At 36.3% G+C, this 27432-nt stretch overlaps 1 protein-coding gene and 1 pseudogene across 6 annotated transcripts in view; one reads left to right on the plus strand and one right to left on the minus strand.

Annotated features, from left to right (window-relative positions):
- Usp3 (ubiquitin specific peptidase 3) overlaps positions 1–26911 on the minus strand; it is a 98710-nt gene extending 71799 nt beyond the window's left edge. The window contains exon 1 of one of the 6 annotated variants that reach the window (XM_048793683.1): positions 24859–26911. Coding sequence is in view for 4 of the 6 variants with exons in the window: in XM_048793679.1 (XP_048649636.1) it covers positions 12777–12909 (133 nt within the window). In the remaining 2 variants the exon portion in view is untranslated. Of the gene's footprint in view, positions 1–12776; positions 13267–24858 lie in introns of those variants that run through there. The other 5 variants (XM_048793679.1, XM_048793680.1, XM_048793681.1 and 2 more) reach the window with 5 other exon arrangements.
- On the plus strand, positions 21054–22003 carry LOC107138036 (annotated as a pseudogene).
- Positions 26912–27432: the final 521 nt, after the last annotated feature.

Raw genomic sequence — 27432 nt, forward strand, 5'->3', positions numbered from 1 at the left:
TACCAGGAGACCAACTGTTTCTGTCGCCGCTGGTATTGATGACTCCGCCGCTTTCTGATGACATCAGATCTCTGCCATGTTGGTATCCCATGCGAATGGCAGCATTTCGTTCCCTTTGCCAGGTGACCAAAGCAACTGGCGAGTCCTGACCGGCCCTCACAAGCCCCGTCTCAGTCCTGTTGCCACTGCCTATGAAGGCTCAGTTGGTATTTACCTCCACAGTATTTAGCAGGACCCGGACCGAGAAGCAGTTTCCGCGGGTTCTTTATCCCTGGGCCAGAGCAGTTCCGGGAGCCGGAATTTGGCCGCTCCGTGCTCGGTTTATGTTCTGATAGGAGCAGGCTCCAAGAAGCAGTTTCCACGGGTTATTTAGCACTGAGCCTGAGTAATTTGTCTGCAAGCCGCAGGCGAATGGCAGCCTGAAATTACCTGTTCTATGGCTGAATGAGCTGCAATCAGTCGAAAACAGGGATGGTGACGTCAGCTCTCCAAGATGGTGGCCGCTGGCTTCCTCTGTGGTCTGAGCGGTGTGGAGAACCGAATTGGACCGCTTCCTTCCCCCGTCTCAAACCCAGAATTCAGCGCTGAGTACGGTGATTGCACAGCTGGCAGAAGCCCGCAGAAACTGCAGCGCTCTATCTTTCCGTTGCTATCTCCTCATTTCCCAGCACGCGCCTCAGACTCTAGCCGCGGGGCGATTTGCTGAATAAGCAGCGTGACCCTCCATGCGGACAAATCTCTCGCATTTGAGCCCCTGTAGCTGATCCTCGTGCGATGGAAATCCTTCCTCTAGGTTTTGGAGCACCCCAATTTTGCTGGAAATTCCTAACAAGACAGCTTTTAGCCCTTCTAACTCGTCATTCTCCTGCACAGTGACGTGGTACACGGGGGTAATGCTCTCCCTTCGCCGCCATCTTCCTAACTCCAACAAAAGAGTATTTCAATAGGGAGATAGAGGTTCTAAAAAAAAAAAAATCCTTGAAATGAAAGAAACAATAAACCAAATTAAAAGCATCACCAATTGAAAGCATCACTAACAGATTAGATAACTTGGAAGACAGGAACTCAGACAATGAAGACAAAATATATAATCTTGAAAAGAATGTAGACCACACAGTGAAAATCGTAAGAATCCATGAGCAGACATTCAAGAAATATGGAATAGCATAAAAAGACCAAATTTAAGAGTTATTAGGAGAGAGGAAGGCATAGAGTTCCAAACCAAAGGAATGAGCAATCTATTCAATGAAATAATATCAGATAATTTTCCAAACATGAAGAATGAATTGGAAAACCAAACTCAAAAGGCTTACAGGATGCCAAATATACAAAATCACAACAGATCCACACCAAGACACATTATAATGAAAATTTCTAATATACAGAATAAGGCAAGAATATTAAAAGCCACAAGAGAAAAGAAATAAGATTGCATATAGGAGGAAACCAATTAGATTATATGTAGATTTTTCAACCTAGACGCTGAAAGATAGAAGATCCTGGAACAACTTTATAAAGCTCTGAACGAAACGGATGCCAACCAAGAATCTTATATCCAGCAAAATTAAGCTTTAGATTTGATAATGAAATAAAATTCTTCCATGATAAACCAAAGTTAAAAGAATTTAGAACTCGAAAGCCGGCACTACAGAACATGCTCAGCAAAATATTCCATGAAAAGGAACTGAAAAATAATCATTATACAAAATACATGTATGAAGATGTGAGAGGGGAAAAAAAAGAATACTGTTACCTTAGATTAGGTAGAAAGAAGTGATGGGAGGGGAGAGGGGGATAGGAAAGATAGTAGAATGAAACAGACATTATTATTACTGTGTGTATATATGTGACTGCATGATCAATATGATTCTGCAACCTGTACACTCAGAAAAATGAGAAATTATATCCCACCTGATTCAAATGTATGATTTATCAAAGCCATTGTACTGTCATGTATAACTAATTAAAACAAATTTTTAAAATTAAAAAATAAATTAAAAAAAGAAAATCAGCAAAGTGAGGTATTACACTAAAGTAAAAACTAATCAAAGGAGAAACCAAGTCAAGCTAAATAACAAAAATGGCTGGGAATACAAATCACGTCTCAATAATAACCCTGAATGTTAATGGCCTAAACTCACCAACCAAAAGACACAGACTGGCAGATTGGATTAAAAAATAAAGTCTCCAGGAGACTCATCTCATAGGAAAAGATATACACAGACTGAAGGAGAAAGGTTAGGAAAAATGTACCACTCACATGGACTGCAGAAGCAAGTAGGGGTTTCCATCCTCGTATCAAAAAATCAGACTTCAAGCCAAAGTTAATCAAAAGGGATAAAGAAGCATAATTCATACTGCTTAAGGAAACCATTCATCAACAAGATATAACAATAATAAATTTATATGCCCCAAACAATGGAGCATCTATATTCATCAAACTAACTCTTCTCAAGTTCAAGAGTCAAACAGACTACAACACAATAATTCTGGGTGACTTTAACACCTTTTACCACTGGATAGATCATCCAAATAAAAGCTGAAAAAAGGAACTATATAACTCAATAATACAAACAATAACTTAGACTTAACTGACTCATCCCTCAGTGAATGAATGCACTTTCTTCTCAGCAGCACGTGGATCCTTCGCTAAAATAGACCATATATTATGCCACAAGGCAACTCTTAGCAAATATAAAAAAGTAGAGATACTACCCTGCATTCTACCAGATCATAATGGAATGAAATTAGAAATCAATGATAAAATAAAAAATAAAAAAGCTACTCCAACACCTGGAGAATAAATAATATGCTACTGAATGAACAATGAGTTGCAAAAGACATCAAGGAGGAGATTAAAAAAATTCTTGGAGGTGAATGAAAACACCTATCAAAATCTCTGGAACACTATGAAGGCAGTACTAAGAGGAAAGTTCATTGCATGGAGTTCATTCCTTAAAAAGAAAAAAAAAAGTCAACAAATAAATGACTTAAAATTACATCTCAAAGCCCTAGAAAAAGAAGAACAAATCAACACCAAAAGCAGAAGACAGGAAATAATTAAAATCAAAGCTGAAATCAATGAAATTAAAACAAAAGAAACAATTGAAAAAAGCTGACAAAACAAAAAGTTCGTTCTTTGAAAAAATGAATAAAATTGATAAACCCTTAGCCATGCCAATTAAGAGGAGAAAGAAAACTCAAATTACTGACATATATGATGAAAAAGGAAATATCACAACAGATACTACAGAAATACAGAAGATAATTAGAAATTGTTTTAAAAACTTGTACTCTAATAAAATAGAAAATATCGAAGGCACTGACAAATTTCTAGAGTCGTATGATTTGCCCAAATCCAATCATGATGATATACATAATTTAAACAGATCAATTTCAAGTGATGAAATAGAAGATGCCATCAGAACCCTACCAACCAAGAAAAGCCCAGGATCAGATGGATACATAGCCAAGTTCTACAAAGACCTATAAAGAACTAATACCAATACTCCTCAATTTATCTTAGGAAATAGAAAAAGAGGGAGCACTTCCAACCTCACTCTACAAAGCCAATATCACCCTGATTCCAAAACCAGGCAAAGATACATCAAAGAAAGAAAACTTCAGACCAATATCTCTAATGAACATAGATGCAAAAATTCTCAATAAATTTCTGGCAAATCGAATACAAAAACATATCAAAAAGATAAACCCACGATCAAGTGGGGTTCATCACAGGGATACAAGATTGGTTCAACATACAGAAATCAATAAATGTAATTCATCACATCAATAGACTTAAAGAACCATACAATCATCTCAATAGATGTAGAAAAAGCATTTGACAAAATACAACACCCTTCACGTTCAAAATATTAGAAAAACTAGGGATAATATATCACAACATCGTAAAAACTATCTATGCTAAGCCCCAGGCCAACATCATTCTAAATGCAGAAAAATTGAAAGCATTCCCTCTAAAAACTGGAACAAGACAGGGATGCCCTCTATCACCACTTCTGTTTAACATAGTTCTTTAAAGAACTCAAATTAGCACTATTTGCTGACAATATGATTCTATACCTAGAAGACCCAAAAAATTCTACCAGAAAACTTGTAGAACTAGTAAATGAATTCAGCAAAGTAGCAGGGTACAAAATCAACACCTATAAATCAAAGGCATTTCTGTGTTATCAGTGACAAATCCTCTGAAAGGGATTTACATTTACAATAGCCTCAAAATAAAATAAAATACTTGGGAATCAACCTAACAAAAGAGGTGAAGGACCTCTACAATAAAAACTACAAAATGCTAAAGAAAGAAATTAAAGAAGACCTTAAAAGATGGAAAGATCTCCCTTGTTCTTGGTAGGCAGAATTAATATTGTCAAAATGACCATACTACCAAAAGCATTATACAGATTTAATGCAATTCCAATCAAAACCCCAATGACACTCTTCATAGAAACAGAAAAAGCAGTCATGAAATTCATCTGGAAAAATCAGACATCCAGAACAGCTAAAGCAATTCTTAGCAAGAAGGGTAAAGCAGGTGGTGTCACTATACCAGACCTTAAACTACACTACAGAGCAATAGTAGCAAAAACCACATGGATTGGCACCAAAATGGACTGGTAGACCAATGGTACAGAATAGAGGACACAGAGACTAACCCACATAATTATAGTTATCTTATATTAGACAAAGGCACCAAAAACATATATTGGAGAAAAGATAGCCTCTTCAACAAATGGTGCTGGAAATCTAGAAATCCATATACAACAAAATGAAATTAAACCCCTATCTCTCACCATGCACAAAACTCAACTCAAAGTGGATCAAGGACCTAGGAGTTAAACCAGAGACCCTGAGTCTAATCGATGAAAAAGTAGGCCCAAACTGCCATCATATTGGATTAGGCCCCTACTTCAATTTCTAATATTTATTTTTTAGTTGTAGTTGGACACAATATCTTTATTTATTTATTTTTATGTGGTATTGGGGATAGAACCCAGGGCCTCGCCTGTGCTGGGCGAGTGCTCTACCACTGAGCCACAACCCCAGCCCCTACCTTCCTTAATAAGACTCCTATAGCGCAAGAATTAAAATCAAGAATTAATAAATGGGATGGATTCAAACTAAAAAGCTTCTTCTCAGCAACAGAAACAATCAGTGAGATGAATAGAGAACCTACAGCTTACAAGCAAATTTTTACCATGTGCACATCAGATACAGCACTAATCTGTAGGGTTTATAAAGAACTCAAAAAGCTAAACACCATAAAAAAAACAAATAACCCAATAAATGGGAATTAAAAACAGCATACTACAGGGACACAGACACATCAATGTTTATAATAGCACAATTCACTATAGCTAAACTGAGGAACCAACCTAGATGCCCTTCAGTAGATGAATGGATAAAGAAAATGTGATATATATACACAATGGAATATTACTCAGCAATCAAATAGAATAATATCAAGGCATTTGCAGGTAAATGGATGGAGTTGGAGAATATAATGCTAAGTGAAATTAGCCAATCCCCAAAAATCAAATGCTGAATGTTTTCTTTGATATAAGGAGGGTGATTAATAGTGGGGTTCGGAGGGGGAGCATGGGAAGATTAGAGGAACTCTAGATGGGGCAAAGGGATGGGAGGGGAAGGGAAGGGGAGTAGGGGCAGAAAAGAGAATGCAGTGAGATGGACATCATTACCATAAGTACATGTATGAAGACATGAATGGTGTGAATATATTTTGTATACAACCAAAGATATGAAAAATTGTGCTATATATGTATAATATGAATTGTAATGCATTCTGCTGTCATATATAACAATTAGAATAAAAAATTTAAAAAGAAAACAAAAAATTAAAGAAACTGTAATTATAAATTTTTCTTAATAAAATAGACTTATTCTAAATTTTCAAGCACAAGTAGTAAATTAAACTAAAAATCCAGTATCATAATTTTGGATTTGCAAAACATAATCAAATAAAAATTTTTAAATTGTGTGGCTTTTGTTAAAACATACACACACAAACTCGATATGAGTTTCAATAGTAAAAGTGTTACTGGAATTTGAGGACAGGGTAAATATCATCATAAAAATTATACATACATACATACATACATATGTGTGTGTGTGTGTGTGTGTGTGTGTGTGTGTGTATATATATATATATATTCCAGTACATAGGTAGAAATATATTCCATTCTGACCCAATTTATCCTCTAATTCACATATATAAATATATATTTATATTTATATAACTATTAAGCATTTTTATAACTTTATTTATTTATATTTTTAAGTGGTGCTGAGGATCAAACCCAGTGCCTCATATGTGCTAGGTAAGCACTCTACCACTGAGTCACAATCCCAGCCTGATATATTTTTATATTTAGGAGCAAGAATATGTAATCTTCCATACACCATAAAGACTCTTAGAACTGCATGCTCAGAAACCTATGCTATGCTAAATATTCTGAAGTGTCTTTAAGTGCCCTGAAATTATTGGGAAAAGAAACTGGTAAAGTCACAAAAAACAGGAACCAAGCCATAGTCCAGAAAAGAAATGGAGCTATACTAAGCAACTGTCAAAGGTGCCAAGGCAGCCTGAATGCAGCCAAAATCATTGATGTCTCCCATCCCCACAATGCTGTTCATTATGGGAATGGGTATTTTGGTTCCCAGAGAACAGGGCAACAGGAGAATTCTCATAAAAAGCAACAGGAGGTGGGCTGGGGTTACTGAGCAGTGGTAGAGCACTTGCCTAGCATGTGTAAGGCACTAGGTTTGATTCTCAGCACTGCATATAAATAAATAAAGATTCATTGACAACTAAAAAAAAAAAAAAAAAAAAAAAAGCAACAGGAGATACTCAGAGCCAAAGAAGTGAGCCAAGGAAGAGCATGGAGCTAAGCAGAGGTACAAATATTGGGAGAGAAGACCAAGCACAAGGCACCAAATCCAAAATGTTCAGAAGTACCAGATTGAGACTCAAGGCCAAGATCATAGAACCCTGAGTTCAGGGCCTAGGCAGGGAGACATTTATGAAGCAAAGCTTGTCTCCATTGCCTTTCCATTTCCCCCCACAAAAACCTTTTCCACTTTCTTCCTTCAAGCAGCTCTCTTTAACTTCCATTCCTTTCTTATTCTATTCTGGCAATCCATCTCTCCTGTAACATTAGATAAGTAAATTAATTGCTGGTTAAGTCACAGTTAAAGCATTTGTCTTAACAGTTCCCACCTTTCTGCTTAAATGCCTTGTGGTAGATTGAATATGGCCACAAATTCTTTCACACTTTCTTTTTCCCATAGAGAGGCAAGTTCTATGTCCTCATTTCCTGAATCTGGGCAGGGTCAGTAACTGCCTTGGGCAATTGAACATGACAGAAGTGATTCCAATTTGCAAGTCCAGATTTTATAAAAGTCACAGCTTCCTCTTCTTACTGCTTGGAATGCTTGCTCTAGGGGAAGCCAGTCACACCATAAGAAATGATTATCCTGAGACCAACATACTGTGAAAAGCCCAAACCACATCTGGAGAATATGACATCAGAGGGGACCAGAGAAATAACTAACTCACACAGAGACATGCTGAATTAAGAAGCCACTTTGGAAGATGTTCTAGCCTCAGAAACTTTGCCTGATAAAATCTCGGTCAAACTATTCTACAAAATTATAAGCAAAACAAATTTTTTTAAAACTACTAGGATGCAGGACAGTTTGTTACCCAGCAACAGACAACTGCCATAGAGGAGGGGTATTAATTATAAAACTTCCACCACATCTGCTAAACTCCTCACTGGAATGAATGACAATTGTTTAGCAGAAGTGAGAATGGGAACTTTAAAAGGGTCTACCCAACAGGAATCTAAACTATCCAAAGACAAATCTATCTCCTCTACAACAGAGATAGTGAGAGGTAAACAGCAGTTTAGCCTAAATTCAGCTGCCATAATTCTTTGGATTAAATATTTCTGTTTCACATCAATATTTAAAAAACTCAAATCCAGACGTGCTGCTGCTACCATAAGACAAACTTAGTCTTTAGAATGAGCAGCACTCCTAATGTTGACTTACATTGTAAAAATAGTAACAAATAGCAAGTTCAAAACCTTCACAAATTCTAAAGCACCATTCCCATACAAATCACAAGTTCTGCATAAAGATCCTTAAAAAGTGCCATAGGCACTTTTCTGTTTATTAAACGCTACTAAGCCTTATACTTCCTTCCTTTTGCTTTTCTGGATTATGTTACTTAATAAGCATTGTGGAAAACCTCAGGTTGAGGACAACCTACTCCATCTCTATTTCTAATTCTATCTTTACCCCAGGAGTTCTGATATCCCAAGATTTCTTAGGAAGTACTCACAACTTTCTCTTGAAGTTCCTATTAAATTATTCCCCAGCTGGCCTGGCAGGGCAAAAGGGACAGTGACCAGAACTCTGCTCACATTATTTCAGTTGCAAAGGTCTTGATCTCCTTTCCTTGCCTCCCAACCCTGTCAAAAGAACCTCTTCCTTTTTTTAATTTGTTCTAATTAGTTATATATGACAGTAGAATGCATTTTAACACATCATACATAAATAAGTATAACTTCTCATTTTTCTGGTTGTATTACACCAGTCGTGTAGTCATTTATGCCCACAGGGTAATAATGTCCAATTCATTCTATTATTTTTCCTACCCCATACCCCTCCCCTCCCTTCATTCCCCTCTGTCTAATCCAAAGTACTTCTATTCTTCCTTAGCCGCCCCCCACCTTATTGTGAAAGAGCATCCACATAATGGCTTTTGGTTCTTTGGGACTGGCTTATTTCATTTAGCATGATATTCTCTAGCTCCATCCATTTACTGGCAAATGTCATAATTTCATTCTTCTTTAAGGATGAGTATATTCCATTGTGTGTAGTATGTGTGTGTGTGTGTGTGTGTGTGTGTGTATAACATTTTCTTTATCCATTCATCTGTTGAAGGGCACCTAGGCTGGTTCCATAGTTTAGAATTGTGAATTGAGCTGCTATAAACATTGATGTGTCTGTGTCACTGTAGTATGCTGACTTTAAGTCCTTTGGGTATAAACTGAGGAGTGGGATAGCTGGGTCAAAATTTTTTTATACAAAAATGTACCGAACCAAATGTGTTACTTTCATAGGAATTCACTGTTATTCTGTGGGCTCAAAATAAATGTTAGCAGTCATGTGATATAGCCAACCAAGTATGAACTTCAGAACCAATATAGCCTACCATTCTTTTATTTTAGAATCTTATTGTAACAGTTGGTTCCACAGCCTATTTTTCTTCACTATAAAATGGGAAAATACCACCTCTATCTCACATGGCTATGGTAAGGATTTCAAGAGACAAACTTATGAAGTACATAGCATAGAGCCTAAGAAATAGAAAAGCACCCAGTGAGCTAGTCACAGTGGCACACACCTGCAATCTCAGCTACTCGGAAGGTTGAGGCAGGAGAATTCCAAATTTGAGGCCAATCTCAGCAATTTAGGGAGACCCTCAGCAACCTAAGGAGACCCTGCCTCAAAATTAAAAAAAAAAAATTAAAGGATAAAGGATGTCACTCAGTGATAAAGTGCCTGTGGGTTCAATCACCGTACCAAAGAAAAAAAGAAAAAAGAAAAAAAAAAGTGAATGTCAGATATCAGTTCTCCGTTTTCCTAAAACATGTAAAAGAATAAAATCACTGTCAGGAGGTACTATTATTGTACACACTGCAGTTAACAGATGTCCACACCACAATTAACAGTTTTCTTCAGCTTACATTCTTTAAAAGAATTTCAATTGACAATATTTTTCCACAGAAAAATTCCAAATACTATAAGTCAAATTAAAGCCAGCAAAAATCCCTCAAAAACTCCTCCTATATCTGACCTAAGATGAAATCCAAAACATCAAATTAATGAAATCAAATGTTCAATTTTAATAAACTTATTTCAAAGCTTATGTAACTATTATAACCACCATATCAAATCATTAAATTTTAGAAATCCAATGTAAAATAAATCCTTCTGAAAACAAAATGCATTTTATAAGCAAATTTTGAGAGATAATGTAAGTAGATTCAGACAACTTAGTAAGATGCTACTCAAATAAAACATTTACATATAGAAGCAACTCAAGAACCAAGCCATACTGAAATACATCAAAACCAGAGGTATTTAGAACAGACATTAAATCCTAGTTTGTCAATTTAAGCAACCAAAGTATAACTTGGGTATCTATTCTATTTGGTATATTATCAGTACGCAACAAATTGAATTGTCAAAATTCAGACTAAAAAAGATGTTAAGTTCTTAATGTAAACTATTTCATATTTTAATATCAAAAACAATGAGGTTACAGGCCAAGTCATTTAATTGTAACTTTTTAAAATTTTGCTTAACATAATGGTCTCTAATTCAATCCATTTTCCTGCAAATGACAGTTTCATTTTTATTTATGGCTGGTAACTTCTAACTTTTATTCAAGCAAAGTGAACAGGAACTATTTCAAATTATCCCAAATTTAAGATATGGTTATCAGCTTATTTTTGTAGATCAGTAGGTTTTAACTTGTACCCTAAATAATTCTTATTTATCCACCTTATTATCTAGTCCTCTTTAAGATAATCAATGTCCTTAGAGCAATCAGAAGTTAATTTTGAGACTTTTCTACATCAGAGCATGCACAGAAAACAATAACACCTGTATGACACATGCACATAAACTGAAAAGGCTTCTCAGGGCCAGAAGTAATCTGTCTGGGGGCAAAGCCACCCTTACAGTAAGGGAATTATTTAACTCTCTATATAAGTAATACCATCTGTGGTCCCTCTGGCAGGAAACTACATTAGCCAATCTTTGACATGGTTATCTAGCAATGCCGCTGGAGGAGGTCTGACTTCTATTCCAATGCCCACTTGTTAGAACAAAAGCATTATCTGGGAATATAAGATGTCATTCCTCTAAGGACCTGCAGTTCATAATCATCAATCCTCTGAGACCTATCAGAGAAAGTGAATGCTGAAATCCTTATTTCTATCCTATATAGAACTGTCTTGTCCTACTGCCATTCTATAATCCTAAGAAGGAGCCAGTCAACAATTTGCAAAAAGAAACCTACGTAAATTAAATTAAAAGTGAGAAGTTTCAGAAACAGCTAGGTCTGAGCACTCAGATGTAAAACAGCACTGATATGTATGTATAAGGAACAGTCAACTGCTTAAATGAATGTTGACCCAAAGCATATTAGTTTATTAATTTACTAAAAATATTCCCAAGGACAATTACAGTTTTTCAAGGTTTCCTAGAATGAAAAATAATTCCAACAAAATATTACATTGCAATAAATAGCCTTGAATACATTGGTAAGGCCACAAAAAATGGGAAGATAGGAGTAGGCAGGCAAAGAATTTGAATTATTATTATGAAAGCATTTACACATTACTGCTTGCACAATTAAAAAGTTAAATTTTTATTCACACTCAGTGATACATAATAATAATAATATACCTATTATAAAAACAAAATCTCAAAAGTGTCTAGAATAGCTGCTACAAATTACTACAAAAAAGGAGGAAAACACTAACTTTAGATTGAATTAACCTAGCAAATATTACCTTACTAAAACAAAAGCAATCAAAGTTAACATCACCAAAAACAAGACAAACCAATATTATCACCTCTTGATATGATGCCCTGAGGAGACATATTTCTTACTTCTGTTGTATTCCTATCAAAGAATGCATACCCTGAATCTAATCATGAAGAAACCCCAGAAAAACTCAAAGTGAGGGACATTCTATAAACTATCTGACTTGGCTTTTTCAAAAATGCCAAGACATGAAAGACAAAGAAATGCTGAAGAACTATTTCAGAAGAAAGCTAAAGTACCACTATATCTTCAAATTAATTAGGGAAGAGGATATAACCAGAAAATTGACATATAAATGATAAAGGAAATGAGGCAAAATCATTAACAACTGGCAAATCTAGGTAAAGAAGTTATGGAAGTTTTTAAAACTATTTTTAGCTATGTTTCTTTAAATGTGAAATTGTATCAAAATCAAGTTTTTTAAACCTTGAGATTAAAAATCCTGTATTCTTTATTTCCCATTAAAAATGTACTTTAAAAAAAAGACACAAGAAAGAGGTCAGGTTACCAATGTATAGAGTCAAAGAATCTTACAAACCTTGCACCAAACTTCCATTCATTAATGGACGATTAACTAGTCCAGCAAAAATATTACAACATATTAACTCCAGTAGTCCAAGTGACTTACAACTGTTTCTTTTATAGGCTTACATATCCAAAGTTTAGTTTGTGATTTTGCTTACCAAAGTTAAACCTCTTTGGGCTTTTCTCTCTGTTGACTGATAATATAAATAACACTGTATTTTGTTCTAATCATCAGAGAAGATAGACACAATAATTTATTTGTTCAAATAGATTAGTGAAAAACTTGGGTTTGGGTTATTTAACTCTCTGAGTAATTATCAAGATCCATTTCTAATACAGCAAACTAGATTTAAAATGATATTTATTTTTAAAAGGACATCAAACATGGTAGACCAACTTCTCACTATCTCCTACCTAAAAATCCCACTACAATGACAATAAAGGGATAAAACAGACACAAACACATAAGATAAAGAGAACATGTAAAGCCATCAAAGCAGACAAAAGATTTCAACAGTTTTTTGGAAGACAGGAAAAAAATCAGAACAACAATGCAATCCATAGTCCAAAAGAAGATGCAGCTCACCTGCCAGCAGAGAAGGATGCAGATGGGAGAAGGCAACAAATAGCAAGGGTAAGGATGGGACTGAAAACAAGGAGTCCAAAGGTTGTAAGGACAACTGAGTCATGGAAAATCTTGCACTGCAAGATCCGGACATCAGAAGCTAACTGGACAGCCCTGAGGGAAGATAGAAAAAGTGAATAGTACTAGAAAAAATTCTCCACAGACATCTGAGTGTCTTCTTGCAATGAAGGTGACTTTCTCTCCATCTCACAGGGAAGCCCACTGTAGATAAGTCCCACCCATTCACAGACCTGTGTAGTGCTTCACTCTTAAATGAAAAGAAAAAGACAAAATATATCTTTAAAATAAAACCTCCAGAGAATCATTTTAAAAACAAAAAGAAAAGAGGAAGTAGAACCAATACACAGAGTACAGAAAAACTTCCAAACAAATTCTAAACCCTGGAGAAGATATTGCAAAACAGCAGCAGCAGGATGTATATAAATGGACTGGCCAAAAAATGAGAAAGAGCTCTTGAAAATTAAAAATATGATCATCAAAATCCAATGGGAGGTGCTGGGGATGTGGCTCAAGTGGTAGCATGCTTGCCTAGCATGCATGAGGCCCTGGGTTCAATCCTCAGCACCACATAAAAACAAAATAAAGGGGCTGGGGTTGTGGCTCGGTGGTAGAGCGCTCACCTAGCATGCTTGAGGCACTGGGTTCGATCCTTGGCACCACATAAAAACAAACTAATGTATCCACCTAAAACTAAAGATACATACATACATACATAAAATAAAGATATTGTGTCCACCTAAAACTAAAAAAAAAAAAAAAAANATGCTTGAGGCACTGGGTTCGATCCTTGGCACCACATAAAAACAAACTAAATGTATCCACCTAAAACTAAAAGATACATATCATACATTACATAAATAAAGAATAATTGTAGTCCGACCTAAAACTGAAAAAAAAAAAAAATTCAATGGGAGGGCTGGGGATGTGGCTCAAGTGGTAGCACACTCGCCTAGCATTCATGAGGCACTGGGTTCGATTCTCAGCACCACGTAAAAATAAAACAAAGATATTGTGTCCACCTAAAACTAAAAAAATAAATATTTTTTAAAAATTCAATGAGAGGTGTCATAGCCATCCATGGCTGTGTGTGTGTGAGCTAGGCGCATTTGAGCAAATGAGGGGAGTGGTCTGGCATTACACATTTTGGGGGCTGTGCGACACGTGTGCCTTTTCTCTCTGCTTATGATCCCACACACCCCCTGAGATGGGTGTGGCTTTCCAAGAGTCAATCAACTTGCTGTCCACAGGACATCACCAAGCAAGACTCCACTCTTCGGAAACCCAATTCCTTGTCTTATTTGGGCGGAATATTCTATGAATGGCTTTTCCCCAATAAATAGGGTGGGATTGTGCTCTCTCTCTTGCCTCTTGCCTCCCTTACTCTCCTTGTCTTCCAACATGGGAGCTGACACCACCTGTGGTCCCAGACCCATCCCTGACCTCTAAAAAAGGAATTTCTGTGCTTGTGTGGTTTTTTTAGTTGCCAGCCTGGCCAGCTGGCAAAAAGAAGGGGCTGGGGATATAGCTCAGTTGGTAGAGTGCTTGCCTTTGCTGCACAAAGCACTGGGTTCAACCCCCAGCACCAAAAAAAATTAATCAATCAATTAATCAATGGAAGATGTGGAAGAAAAATATCAAGGAAACATCCCAGGAACTAGCACCAAAAACTCAGACAAAATCAAAGAAAATAGAGGACCCATTCAGGATACCTCACTTTCAATTAATAGGAATTCCAGAAAGCAAAAAGAACAAATTAGAAATGTAAGTATGATGGGAAGAGCATGCTATCAAATTTGTAAGTAAAAATTAAAAAAGGAACAATGCCTTTATTGCTCTAAGGAGAAACTGTTTTCTAATATTCTGTATTCAGCCAAGCAATCAAGTACAAAGGTAGAATAAAAATGTCAGACTTGCAAGGGGTCGAAAATTTACCTTGATGGTAAGGGACCTAAATAATGAAATAAACTGAGAAAGACATGGGACCCAGAAAAGGGAAGGCCTAATACAACAGAAGAGTAAAGGGAATCACAGGATTAAAAACTGTCCAGTAAACAGAACAAGGTGGTGCAGGCCTGTAATCCCAGCAGGCCTATAATCCCAGCAGCTCAAGGGGCTACGGTAAGAGGATCATGGGTTCAAAGCAAGCCTCAGCAAAAGTGAAGCACTAAGCAACTCCATGAGAGCCTGTCTCTAAATAAAATACTAAAATGAGCTGGGGATTCGCTCAGTGGCTGAGTGCCCAAGATCAACACCTAATACAAAAAAATAAACAAATAAAAGTCCAGTAGGTCTAGAGATCAGTTATTTCAAATGGGAGCAGAGGACAGAGGGCTCTGGGAAGGAGGTCTTCAGGGGAAAAAAAAAAAAAAAGGATTACTTTTTTTTAAAAAGTCTAAGACTGTGGATGTAGCTCAGGGGTAGAGTGTTTGCCTCTCATGTGCAAGACCCTGGATTCCATCATTAGCACCACAAAAAAAAAAAAAAAAGGAGGAGGAGGTGGTGGCTAGGGGGAAAAATGTCTAAAATCTATTATACATAAAAATTAGAATAGTGGGGCTGAGGATGTGGCTCAAGCGGTAACGCACTCGCCTGGCATGCGTGGGGCGCTGGGTTCATATAAAAATAAAATAAAGATGTTGTGTCCACCGAAAACTTAAAAAAATAACAAATATTAAAAAATTCTCTCTCTCTCTCTTTAAAAAAAAAAAATTAGAATAGTAGTTCATCATTTGGGGCCAGGCATTTATTGAATTCCCTGTACTTCGAGGCTAATTTGCAGAGCTAATGGCATGTGTCCTCCACTAGAAAATGTAATTTCAAAGCTGGCCAAAATTTGTCATCTATATGTTAACAGATCCAGATACCTACAGAGCCAGAAAAGAGAAGGCATCTGGTCCTGCTGACTTCCACATAGAGGCAAATTCTGATCCATAAGGCAGATCCTCCCACTGGCTCAAGCTTTTTACTCTATTTTTACATGGATTTTTAAAATCAGTTTTCAGCATCAAATGGAAACAACATATAGAAACGTGTGTGAAACAACATATTCTCAAAAACTGTGATATATGAAACAAATTTATTCCTCCTATCCAAACTCAAATTTGTCCAGTCCAACTTTGATGAAAAACACCTATTTTATGCTACATCTATTATATCAGTCTTCAGCTTACATATTGAACTGTGGCCCTACCACCAAACAAAGTGAAAAAACAAATAGTAAGAGGATGGATCAAAACTACTAAAGTCAAGCAGATTATTAAATCAGAGTCAAAATGGGCCACTTTTGCCTTTGGAAAATCAGACACAAATAGCTAGAAAAAAAATTACCAGGAGTTGATATTGTTTTAAAAATAACCTCCCCTTTGATGCTGATTATATAGAGAATGAAAACAAAAGCCATGAATCACCTAAGTTCTGACATCTAGTATTTCCATTTATTTAACATAGTAAGATGTATGCAATTCCATGCTTTTGCCAACAACCCGAGTAAGCAATTTCACAGTTAAACAGTAATGGCACTTCAAAAGAAATTAATAAAAATCATAATGTAAGCACCAAACAACTATTATTTCAAAATAGCAGCAAGTACATGCAACAACAAAAAATTATATATATTTTAAGGAAGCACTCCCTCCCATAAGTAAATAAAATAATTACGAGGTTTAGGAACCTCTTAATATCAGACTTTTCTCAGAGAACAATAGGTTTAATATCTACATTTTGTAATTCTATTTATAATTTCTTTTGATTGTGTAATAAAGATTAGCATTAAAGCACAACGTAGAAAAAAATTCCATATTTGTAATTACTGATGGGCTAGGAAACTATTTTTTTTGCATTACAATTCTTAATATACCTTTATACCACAATTTATCATGTCTTTGTATATAAGGTATGTTGACACCAAATTCACATATTCATACATGTATTTTGTATAATGATGAGGGTCTAGGAAACTATTCTTTTAAAATTTGGGACTATCTGTGAAGAAAAAGAATGGAAAAAATACAAACTGTGTATATATAAGAGGATCATGGGTTCAAAGCTGCCTAAAGAGTCAAATACCTAGTATTCCAGGAAATAGGCACCTGTAAATTCCAAAAGTTCTTTAATATTCAAAGGAAAAAATGTCTGAAAATACATATTTTGAAATGAGCTCTAATACAACCACACACAAACAAAGCACTCAAAATGAATAAAAAGAAACTAATGTATTTAAGCACTCAGAATTAAATTTTCATGGCTGAATGTTGAGCTCTGGCAATTACTTCACACACACAAGATGAAGCTTTATCCTTTAGTTGTTGTAAAGCAATTTCTTAAAAATGCTAAACGATCTCACTACTAACATCCAAAAAAAACTCACATGGAAATGGGAATTCATCTCAATTAAATTAGAGGACATTTTATTTAAAAAATTAAAATTTTCTAACAATAATACAACCATTGACCCCATGGTCTCTAAGTTATATGGCATTTAAAAACAAATATTAGAACATTTTTCTAACATGTTATCACAGGGAAGTATGTCATAACTAGAAATTTCAACTTGATCTTCAAAAACTTTGATCAGAATATTAACATCCTAGCCAGGTGCTATGGCACACTCCTGTAATCCCAGCATCTCCAGAGGCTGAGACAGGAGGATTGCGAATTCAAAGCTAGCCTCAGCAAAAGCAAGGTGCTAAGCAACTCAGTGAGACCCTGCCTCTAAATGAAATACAAAATAGGGCTGGGAATGTGGCTCAGTAGTCAAGTGCCCCTTAGTTCAATTCCTAGTACCAAAAAAAAAAAAAAAAAAAAAAAAATTAACATCCCAATATTGTGTAACAAATGTTCAAAACAAAGGAATGGAACAATAATGTATTATTTAAAAAAGAAAACCTGTGCTTGGTCAGCAAGGACAAAGATTTAAAGGAGCTAAAAGAGTGTGTTATCCTATAATCAGTTAAATTAAACCTGAAAGAATATGATAGTTAATTGTCAGCCTTCTCTTCCCGGTGATGAGATACAGTATAAGTAGTCCCTAAAATTAAAGGTCTTTAGGAGCAGTCATGGATAAACAGGCAAGCAGATTTCTACAAGGAAGGCTACCTTAAACCCAGCTAAAACAAAGAAAAAATAAGACAGAACACCTGCCTTGGAGAATGAAAAAATGGAGAACAGTTCATTGAAGCAATTTCTCAATCCTAAAGTAGAGTACAAAGTTTCCAGAAAAAAATCCAGTTGAATAATAATGTTTTAAAAGATATTTGGTGGGGGCTGGGGTTGTGGCACAGTGGTAGAGTGTTCGCCTCACATGTTCAAGACCCTGGGTTCAATCCTTAGCATCACATAGAAATAAATAAGTGAAATAAAGGTATTGTGTCCAACTACAACTAAAAAAATAAATATTTTTTTAAAAAGACATATGCTGGTTTATCTTAAAAACACTCAATTTCCTCCTTAAAGGATCTTATAAAATTAAATTAGATAGCACTAATTGTGAAATCCTTAATTGTGATACATATGCCTAACACAAACAAAAAGTAAACTTCACTTTTCAATGTCCATATTTGTGTGTGTGTGTGTGTGTGTGTGTGTGTGTACTAAGGATTGAACTCAGGGGTACTCAATCATTGTGCCACATCCCAGCCATATTTGTATTTTATTTAGAGACAGGGTCTCACTGAGTTGCTTAGCGCCTCACCATTGCTGAGGCGGTCTTTGAACTCATGATCCTCCTGTCTCAGCCTCCCATGCTGCTGGGATTACAGGCATGCGCCACCTCATCAAGCTTCCATGTTTAATTTCAACAGTAGTTTTCAAACTCTGAAATTGCCTTCCTAAACTCATCTGGATTTTATGCATCTGCAAATAGCACACATGTATACTTTTCCGTATATCTTAAGAGGGAAATTTGTTTTAAGCTCTGCAACCTAAAAACTATAATTAACTTTTACAGGAAATACAACTGGAAAATCTTTTAGAATATAACTAAAGAGAATCAACAAAGTATGTTGCCTAAAAGCATATTCAAATAACCTCTGAGCTACCAGAGGCAAAAGCAAAATTTTATACCTTAAGAATTCTCTCTCTCCTCCACCCAACAGCAAACCACCTCCAAAAAGAATCTCCTTTACCAGAAATAAACTGAAAAAAATGGGAGCGAGGGGAAGCTCAACTGAAACATATTTTAAATAACCAAAAGCTATCAGCTTGGCTTTGTTGAGGAGGCTGGTTTATTATGTTTGAACTAAAATAATGTGAATTTTGGCCTACATAAAATTAGATTTGAACCCAATTAAGCTGACGTTCAAAACAGTTTTCTTCCCATTTATTTGTTCTAATTTGTCAGTACTTGAATCAATAAATTGGGTTATGGGAGTCAAATACCAAATTTTAAAAAGAGTTATTTTCAAGATATTTTAGAGTTATTTTCAATTTAAAATATATTTCAAGATATGGAATTTAAAATGTATTTTCATGTCAAAAATATTCAGAGGAATTACTTCAAGTATGTTTCCCACCACTTTAAATCCTCTAAATTATCATTAAGTATGCTGGAACTGTGGCTCAGATGTAGCACGCTTGTCTGGCATGTGTGAGGCACGGGGTTCAATAAATGTCTATCAACAACTAAAAAAAAATTTTTAACATTAAATTACTTTAAATTATCATTAAGTTACTAAAAGACAAAGATCTTGCTTTTAAAAAGTCAGGTTAAAAGTTTAAATGGTATTTGAGTTTAAGCTTTGGGCTATCTTTAATACCCATGAGTATCTTGAGCATCTTAACCTTTGTCTCAGTTTCATAATCTATAAAACAGGAAAAACTACAAGGATGTGTAGTTAATTAAATTAGTCAGGATTAAATGCTAGCAAACTGCTTTGAAGTTACTTCATGTTGTTCTCAATTCTCCTCCTACTCACTAAATCTAACAGATGAGAAAACATCTGGAATTATTATAGATGATAACATCTGCAGACTCACACAACAGTTAAAAAGATGATCCATTTTCAAGGTTCTAAACCAAAGTTCATTCAACAACCCCCAAAATTTTTAAGAAATGATTGCAATGAACAATTTTTAGGTGAATTTCCTTTTTAGCCTCAAAGATATCCATACTTACAGGGTACTACACAGAAATTTCACATCATCTTGAGAGGTCTTGGCACAAAACAATTCTAGGTAAAATAAACAAGTTGTTGCTGTCCTTAATGCTATTCTCAGCATTCTGAACTGCCAATCAAGGTAAGCTTCATCACAAGTATTCCTTCCAAAAAGTACTAGCCCCCACTGAGAATCTATCAAAGTACTTCCTTCTAAGCCATCTGTCCAGGAAAACTCTATTACAACACCTAGAATTCAGTTTTTTTTTTCCTTCTGAGGCTATGAATAAACATAAAACACTAAAGTAGATTACACTGTATATTATTTTCCACTTCAAACACTGAGAAGCTAAATCTATTCCAATGCCTAGGCTGAATGCAAAACCTGAATGTAATAGGTTGAAAATTGCAGCTTAACCAAAGACATTTTTTTCTTCAAAAAAGAAAAAAAAACATATAAACCATATTGAAAAAAACAGCTAGGGCTGGGTTTGTGGCTCAGCTGTAGAGCACTGGCCTAGCACGTGCAAGGCGCAAGGTTCGATCCTCAGCACCACATAAAATTAAAAAAATAAAATATATCGTGTCCAACTACTACATACACACACACACACACACACACACACACACACACACACATATATGTAGAGAGAAAGCAGTTAAGGGGAAGTGTATATACATTATTCCCTGATGGAAAAGGGACTCAATTAAATTTTAAAACAGGAATTTAAATTACTAAGCTACAAACTACACATTGGTTTGCTTACTGATCTGCAAACACTATACAAGCGTAAGTTTTTCTACTTTTAGTTGGAAGAATCCAAAACTAATCTTTTACATTCCAGTAGAGAAGAAAATTGCACAAATTTCAATGAGGAAAAAGTAGCATGTTATATATAAGAGCTTAATGCTAAAAACTAAGAATGATGAAAAGAAATTATTCTGAGGATAAATGAATAACAGGAAAAGAAATAAGACTTTTAATTCTCCCCTCAACTCCATTCTTCCTTCTGCTGAAGGATGTTCTTTTTACAGTAAGTATACTGCCTAGGAAATAATTTCTGATCAATGAACATATCAAAACTTCTTCACAAAAGCAATATGTGCTCTTTTTCTGGCTGGAACCATGGAGGATGCTGAAAAAAAAAAGAAAAAGAAAGCTCCTACTGTACCAGCAGAAACCCTTTAGAAGCAGCAAAAAAATTTCACAGAGCTGAATGTAAAGCACCTGAGAAAGAAGTTTGCCCAAAAGATGCTTCAAAAGGCAAGAAGGAAGCTTATTTATGAAAAGCCAAGCATTACCACAAGGAATACAAGCAGATATACAGAACAGAGATTCAAATGTCTAGGATGGCAAGAAAGCTGGCAACTTCCATGTACCTGCAGAATCCAAATTGGCATTTGTTATTGGGATCACAGGTATCAATTGTTTGAGTCCAAAAGTTTGTAAGGTGCTACAACTTCTTCACCTTTGTTGATCTTCATTGGCACCTTCGTTAAGCTCAACAAGGGTTCGATAAACATGTTGAGGATCATGGAACCATATGTTACATGGGGGTACCCAAACCTGAAGTCAGTGAATGAGCTTATCTACAAGCGTGGATATGGCAAAAATCAGTAAGAAACCAAAAACAAAAAAACATTTTGACTGCTCAATCTCTTGGTAAATACAGCATAATCTGCAAGGAGTATCTGATTCATAAGATCTACACTGTTGGAAAACAATTTAAATTTATTGTAGTAACATTACCAATGGTCATTTGGTTACAAACCAGACCAAATTTACTGGCTAAGACACTGAGAGCTCAGGCTGGTGAAAACATTCTGGGGGGAAGCTCACTTGCCATTTATTTTCAACATAAACTTAAAAGACTGTTGCAGCTATGATTTACATGGGGGGAAAAAAAAAAGCTCACCCAGCTGGCACAGTGGCATACACCTGTAAAATAACTTTCTGTGGCCCTTCAAATTATCTTCTCCAAGAAGAGAAGGAAAAAAACCAGCCATTTTGTAGAAGGTGGAGATGCTGGCAACAGGGAAGACCAGATCAGATCAGCAGGCTTATTACAAGGATGAATTAAGGTATCTACCATGGTATTTTTGTAATCTGGTCAGTTAACAAAACAGTACTTGTCTCAATATTAAAAAAAAAAAAAAGTTAAGCTCAATCCCTAGACTGCAGCCTCTTCAACAAATGGAGCACATTCTAAATGTGAGGTGTTTCTCAGCAATTATAAGTTATTGAGAGACTACCGGAATAGGCTGAGGCTACTTAAAGGTTCTGAGGGACAGAATGGGAAAGGAATACCACCCCAAAGTCAAGAAAGACAACTCCATTTCACTTAGGCTTTTCAAATATTCCAATGAAGTTTAAATTTTTCAAGAGAGTATGTAAAAATTAAATACCAATCTTCAGTATTAATGTGGAAAAAGTGTCACCAGTGCACTGATTTTAACTACCTAATCCTCATTTACAACTAAAATGTCCTCCTGCCTATCCATAAACACAGAATGTTAAAAGAATACAAATTTACTGTAGTAACATTACCAATGGTCATTTGCTTACAACCAGCCAAAATTCACTGGCTAAGACATTGAGAACTCGGGCTGGTGAAAGCATTCTTGGGGGAAGCTCATTCGCCATTTATTTTCAACATAAACTTAAAAGACTGTTGCAGCTATGATCTAAGTGGAAAAAAAAAAAAGTTCACCCAGCTGGCGTGGTGGCATACACCTGTAATACCAGCTATTCAGGAGGATGAGGTAGGAAGATCACAAATCTGCGGCCAGCCTTGGGAATTCAGTAAGACACTCTCTCAAAATAAAAAGCACTGGGGTTATAGGTAGGTAATAGAGAACCCCTGGGTTCAATCCCCAGTAACTCCCCTAGTCCCCCCCCCCCAAAAGAAAATAAGTTCATCCAAGTAGGCCAGGGGGATACGTCTGTAATCTTAAAAACTCGGAAGGTTGAGACAGGAGGACTGCAAGTTCGAGGACAGCCTGGGCAATTTAAGACCCTGTCTCAAAAAACAAAGAAAGGGCTGGGGGTGTACCTCAGCAGTAGAGCGTTCCTGGGTTTCAATCCCCAGTACCAAAGGTGGTGAGGGTCAACTGTTAAACATATGTTTTCAGAGTGTCCTAGTAAGTGTAGGCACTTAATAACTAACACACCACAGAACATTACTTAAAAGCAATAAATGTATTTGACCTAATGAACAAAATGATGGATCCCATTCTAGGAAATTGAGTCCACTAGATAAACTGGAGTCTTCTTTAAATGTCATTTGTGACAGAATTATACAAAATAACCCATCACTCCATTAAGGTGAGTTCTTACCTTGATCACAAGTTGACCAGTTCATTACAAACTTATTACCACTGACAAACAACCAATAATCAGCATCTCATCCTACTGAATGGACCTTTTTAAAAATTTTTAGTTGCATATGAACCTAATAACTCTACTTTTTTTTTTTCTTTTTAATGTGGTGCTGAGGATCAAACCCAGGGCCTCACACATGCAAGGCAAGTGCTCTACCACTGAGCCACAATCTCGGCCCCTGAATAAATCTTAAAATATATATATGTATTTTTTTCCAATATCCACTCAAACTGCAAGACATTTACTTGATCTACACTTAAGTTTTCATGAGTAGAATAATAATAAGACAAGTATGTAATGAAAACTTAAAAGAGGCACCCTCAAATGTTCAGAGAATAAATCAAAGGAGATTGTTCTTGCCTTTGTTATTAAAAAATATCTCCAGTTTAACCTGCTATTTAACCTAAACCTCTGAAGTCCAAATGCTTGGTCTTTGGCTTTCCTTAGTTATTAAAAGTTGTGGTCCGGCCATTTTTTTAAAAAAGCAATTCATGTTTTTTCCCTGTCTTTTGCCACTGGCTAAACTCTTTTACCCACAAAAATAAGGAATGCCCAAGCTTCCAGCTTCTGAAAATAACATCTGGTATGTGCACCTAACAAAAAGCTTGAGAGAATGTCCCGGTTTTTTATTTAAAACTTTTTCATTTAAAACAGAATACCTTTAGCAATGATTAGACATAAATCTTTTTTACCTTATTAGGAAACTGCTAATTTCAACATTTACCTTAAACCACAACATGGATTTATCTTCAGAAGTTAGCTTCCTGTCTCTCCCCCAACTACATTAGACTATAATTTTTTTCGTTTTGTTTTTGGCTAACAAGGAACTATTAGACTCCATAATATGTTTCCCAGCTAATATGTTTCAAAAATTTAAAGATTCTACAAAGGCATAAATGTTGCCAGCCTTAAGGATTTCTCTAATTTTTAAAGGTATTTTAATAAACACAGGTATCATTAACTGTTAAAAACTTGTACACCAGTGGGTTCTCACGTTTGGTCCTGAACTCCTAAGAGTTTCCAAGACCCTTTCAGGGGATCCAAACGGTTAAAACTATTTGCATGAACAATAATAAGACATTACTCTTATTGTTTACTCTTGTTCTCTCAGGAGATAGAGTTTTCCAGAGGCTATATGAACTGTAGTATCTGAGAAACAGAATGCAGAAACAGATATGAGAATCAATCAGCTCCTCTATTAAGCTAAACAAAAGGAGTTGCAAAAATTTAAATTAATTTCATTCTTTACTAATTTTTGCTTTGAAAAACATTTTACATAAACTGTAATTTATATTAACAGGTACTGAATCTATTGTTACTTATAAGTAAATTAACAAAACAAATTTTTGCTTTAATTTCTAATAAAGCAATATCAATAGGTATAAGCCACACATGGGCCTTTAGGGTCTTAAAATTTTTTAAGACCATTAAGTGGTCCTGAGAACAAAAAGTGTAAGAAGCACCATCGTATACAATTATATAACACAACACACAGTGCCTTCCAGGGATAAGAAGCTCAAGTTAATTCTGAAATATAATTACTACTTACCACCCTAATCTTGTTGAGTTCTGTATCTCCTTGTAAAGCATAATTCAGCATAAAGCCAGTCTGTTCTGGGCTCCATTTAATGGGCTTTAGATATTTAATTACTCAGGGTCTTCTTTATAAAAATGTTCTAAGCTGCAATTCCACCTATTATCTGGACAGTGTAGAACAGTTTCTGGATGTTTTCACAAAAATTACTTTTGTGTGAAAAACAGCAACCTGTGAAGTAAATGAAAAATAATACTTCCTCTCTTTTAACAGATGACACAACAAAACTGATACTCAAAGGAATCAGAACTACTTGTCCAAGGATGTATTGCTAGCTAGTAGGGCCTACGATGTTGGTCTTTTGCAATTTGCTTGGCTATCTCGCTTGGGTATAATTGCAAGCTCCCAAAGAAAACAAGGCAAGGGCATTACTTTTATTGTCCCAGTGCCAAAACAGGGATTTTTCTCTCCTTAATAAGAATGTAATCAGACTCAATATCCAGTCACAGCATTATTCAACACACTGACTACCCATTTGGTCCTCTACCAAAAAATAAATAAATAAAATTCAAGAGTGTTGGAGGAAAAAAAAAAAAAAACAGAACACAACGCTCCAAGATGATCAGTTAAGGACTCCCAGATTTACCAATCATTTAATCATTGAAACAACAGGCAGGCAAGAACAAGATCAAGCTTAACACAATAACACTAGATTATATCAACAAATGAATGCCAACAGGCTAAAATGGGAAGCACAGATGGAAAGGGTTCAATTCACAATGTGGACAGAAGACAAAACCCAAACAAGGTTGAGAAACTAGCTTAATTGGTTTATAAATCCAAGCAAGTGACTAGAATCACCTTTGCAAAGCAGTGTCGGAGGCAAATTTTCTTGCAAGATGCAAAGATGTCATTCTATCCCTTGGACATAAATCACCCATCCTTTAGTTCTAAACATACTAGTTAATTCTTACCATCAGAATAAGTCTCTCTGTTTTGCTCCATTTTAACTTACTGAATTCCTTGATCTCCTGCATCTCTATTCTACAACTAACTGGATTCTCTGATAGGGCAAGACTGATTGACAACAGGATATTTGCCACTAGCATAATTCTTGTCTTTTTTTTTTTTAATATGATTGTGTCAGTGAAGCCATTTTTAAGTTTGATGTGATTTTACCTAGAAAAAGTCAAAAGTGTGCTAGCTGTCCACTTTGTATTGAGCAACAGTAATTGCTCCATTCCTTGGAAGGTATGTTTTCCTAGTATTTTATTTTCTTTTCCAAATCTCTTTTGGAAAAAAATTAAGTTCCAGAGCTATAGCTAATGTGCCACCAATCAATTTGAAAAGCAATGTGATACACCCTATTTTTTTGTGCCACACTCAACATTTACTGTTGAAGATATATGTATAGGTTAAGAGTTAATTTACCCAAGTTTCTGCATTCTCAGGAAAGAACTACAATACTACACTGTGAAACCAATTAACTAGTTAATTTTTAAAGCCTACATGTAGAAAAAGACGAGAGTTTACAAACACAAGCAAAGCATCAAACGTCCGAGAGTTTCAAGAAACTGCAGTTATTTCTATTCCTTAACCTAAAGTATGTTTTTCTTTGTAGCTACATTTTCCCCCATCCTTTAAGAAGCAATCTGCGAAGGAGGAGAAGAAACCTGCCAAAAGTGTTAAGCATTCTCTAACCTATCTTCCCAGTCCAACCCAAGAGAAGTGTCACACAGCTAAATCATACCATCGCTATTTCTATATTTCTTTAAACTCGAGATTTCGGAAGTGTACAATTCAAATGTGAACGCTACAACCCTGGCTAATAGTGATCATTTTAAAGCTAATAAACAAAGACTAGCAGCGGCACTAGGGCCCTACCAGGAAGTAATCAAAGCAGGGTGGCCGGTGCGATCCTAAGAAGTCGATAGAGCAGACAATGAGAGGGCACTAGGGGTTCCAAAGGGGCCCGCAGAGGGAGTTAGAAGCTTAAGCTACTCAAAAGCATTACATAAACCTAGTAACTGTTTTACAAGAACTCGAACTCTAGAATCCAAACGCAATTCCAGACAACCCAAAATTGTGTCTTTAAACAATCTTAGGCAAACTCGAGCCACCCCTCCAAAAGCAGCTGTTGGCTCAAGCTTCGGAGCTCTAGAGCCTACAGCCTGTTTTCAAACTTCACCCTCCCAGGCTGATGAAAGATTCCGACCTCCGCCGCCCGAGCTTCTGAACGCCTCTCGAGGCTTCGGGTTGCCTGAGCCTGTGGGGAAGGGAAATAAAGCCCGGCCGAGGCAGGAGGCGGCGAAGGGCCCCGCGCGCCCCACAGCCCAGACAAAGCTGCGTCAGGAGAGCGGCTTTTTTTTTTATCCTGTCGGGTCCACCGAGGAAACCAAGTCGGGCTCCGCCACACGTGCGGCAGCCCGGCGGGGGCCGGACACCGCCCCCACAACCACCGCCCCCACAACTGCCGACCCCGCAGTACCCGCGAGCACAGCCCCCGAGCGCCTCAGGGCGGGCAAGGGGCGCGAACGCGCAGGTCCCGCCGCGCGGCCCGACACGCTCGAGGCCCCGCGGCACTCCGCC

The sequence above is a fragment of the Marmota marmota genome, unplaced genomic scaffold, assembly GCF_001458135.2.
Source record: "Marmota marmota marmota unplaced genomic scaffold, marMar, whole genome shotgun sequence".
NCBI lineage: Eukaryota > Metazoa > Chordata > Mammalia > Rodentia > Sciuridae > Marmota > Marmota marmota.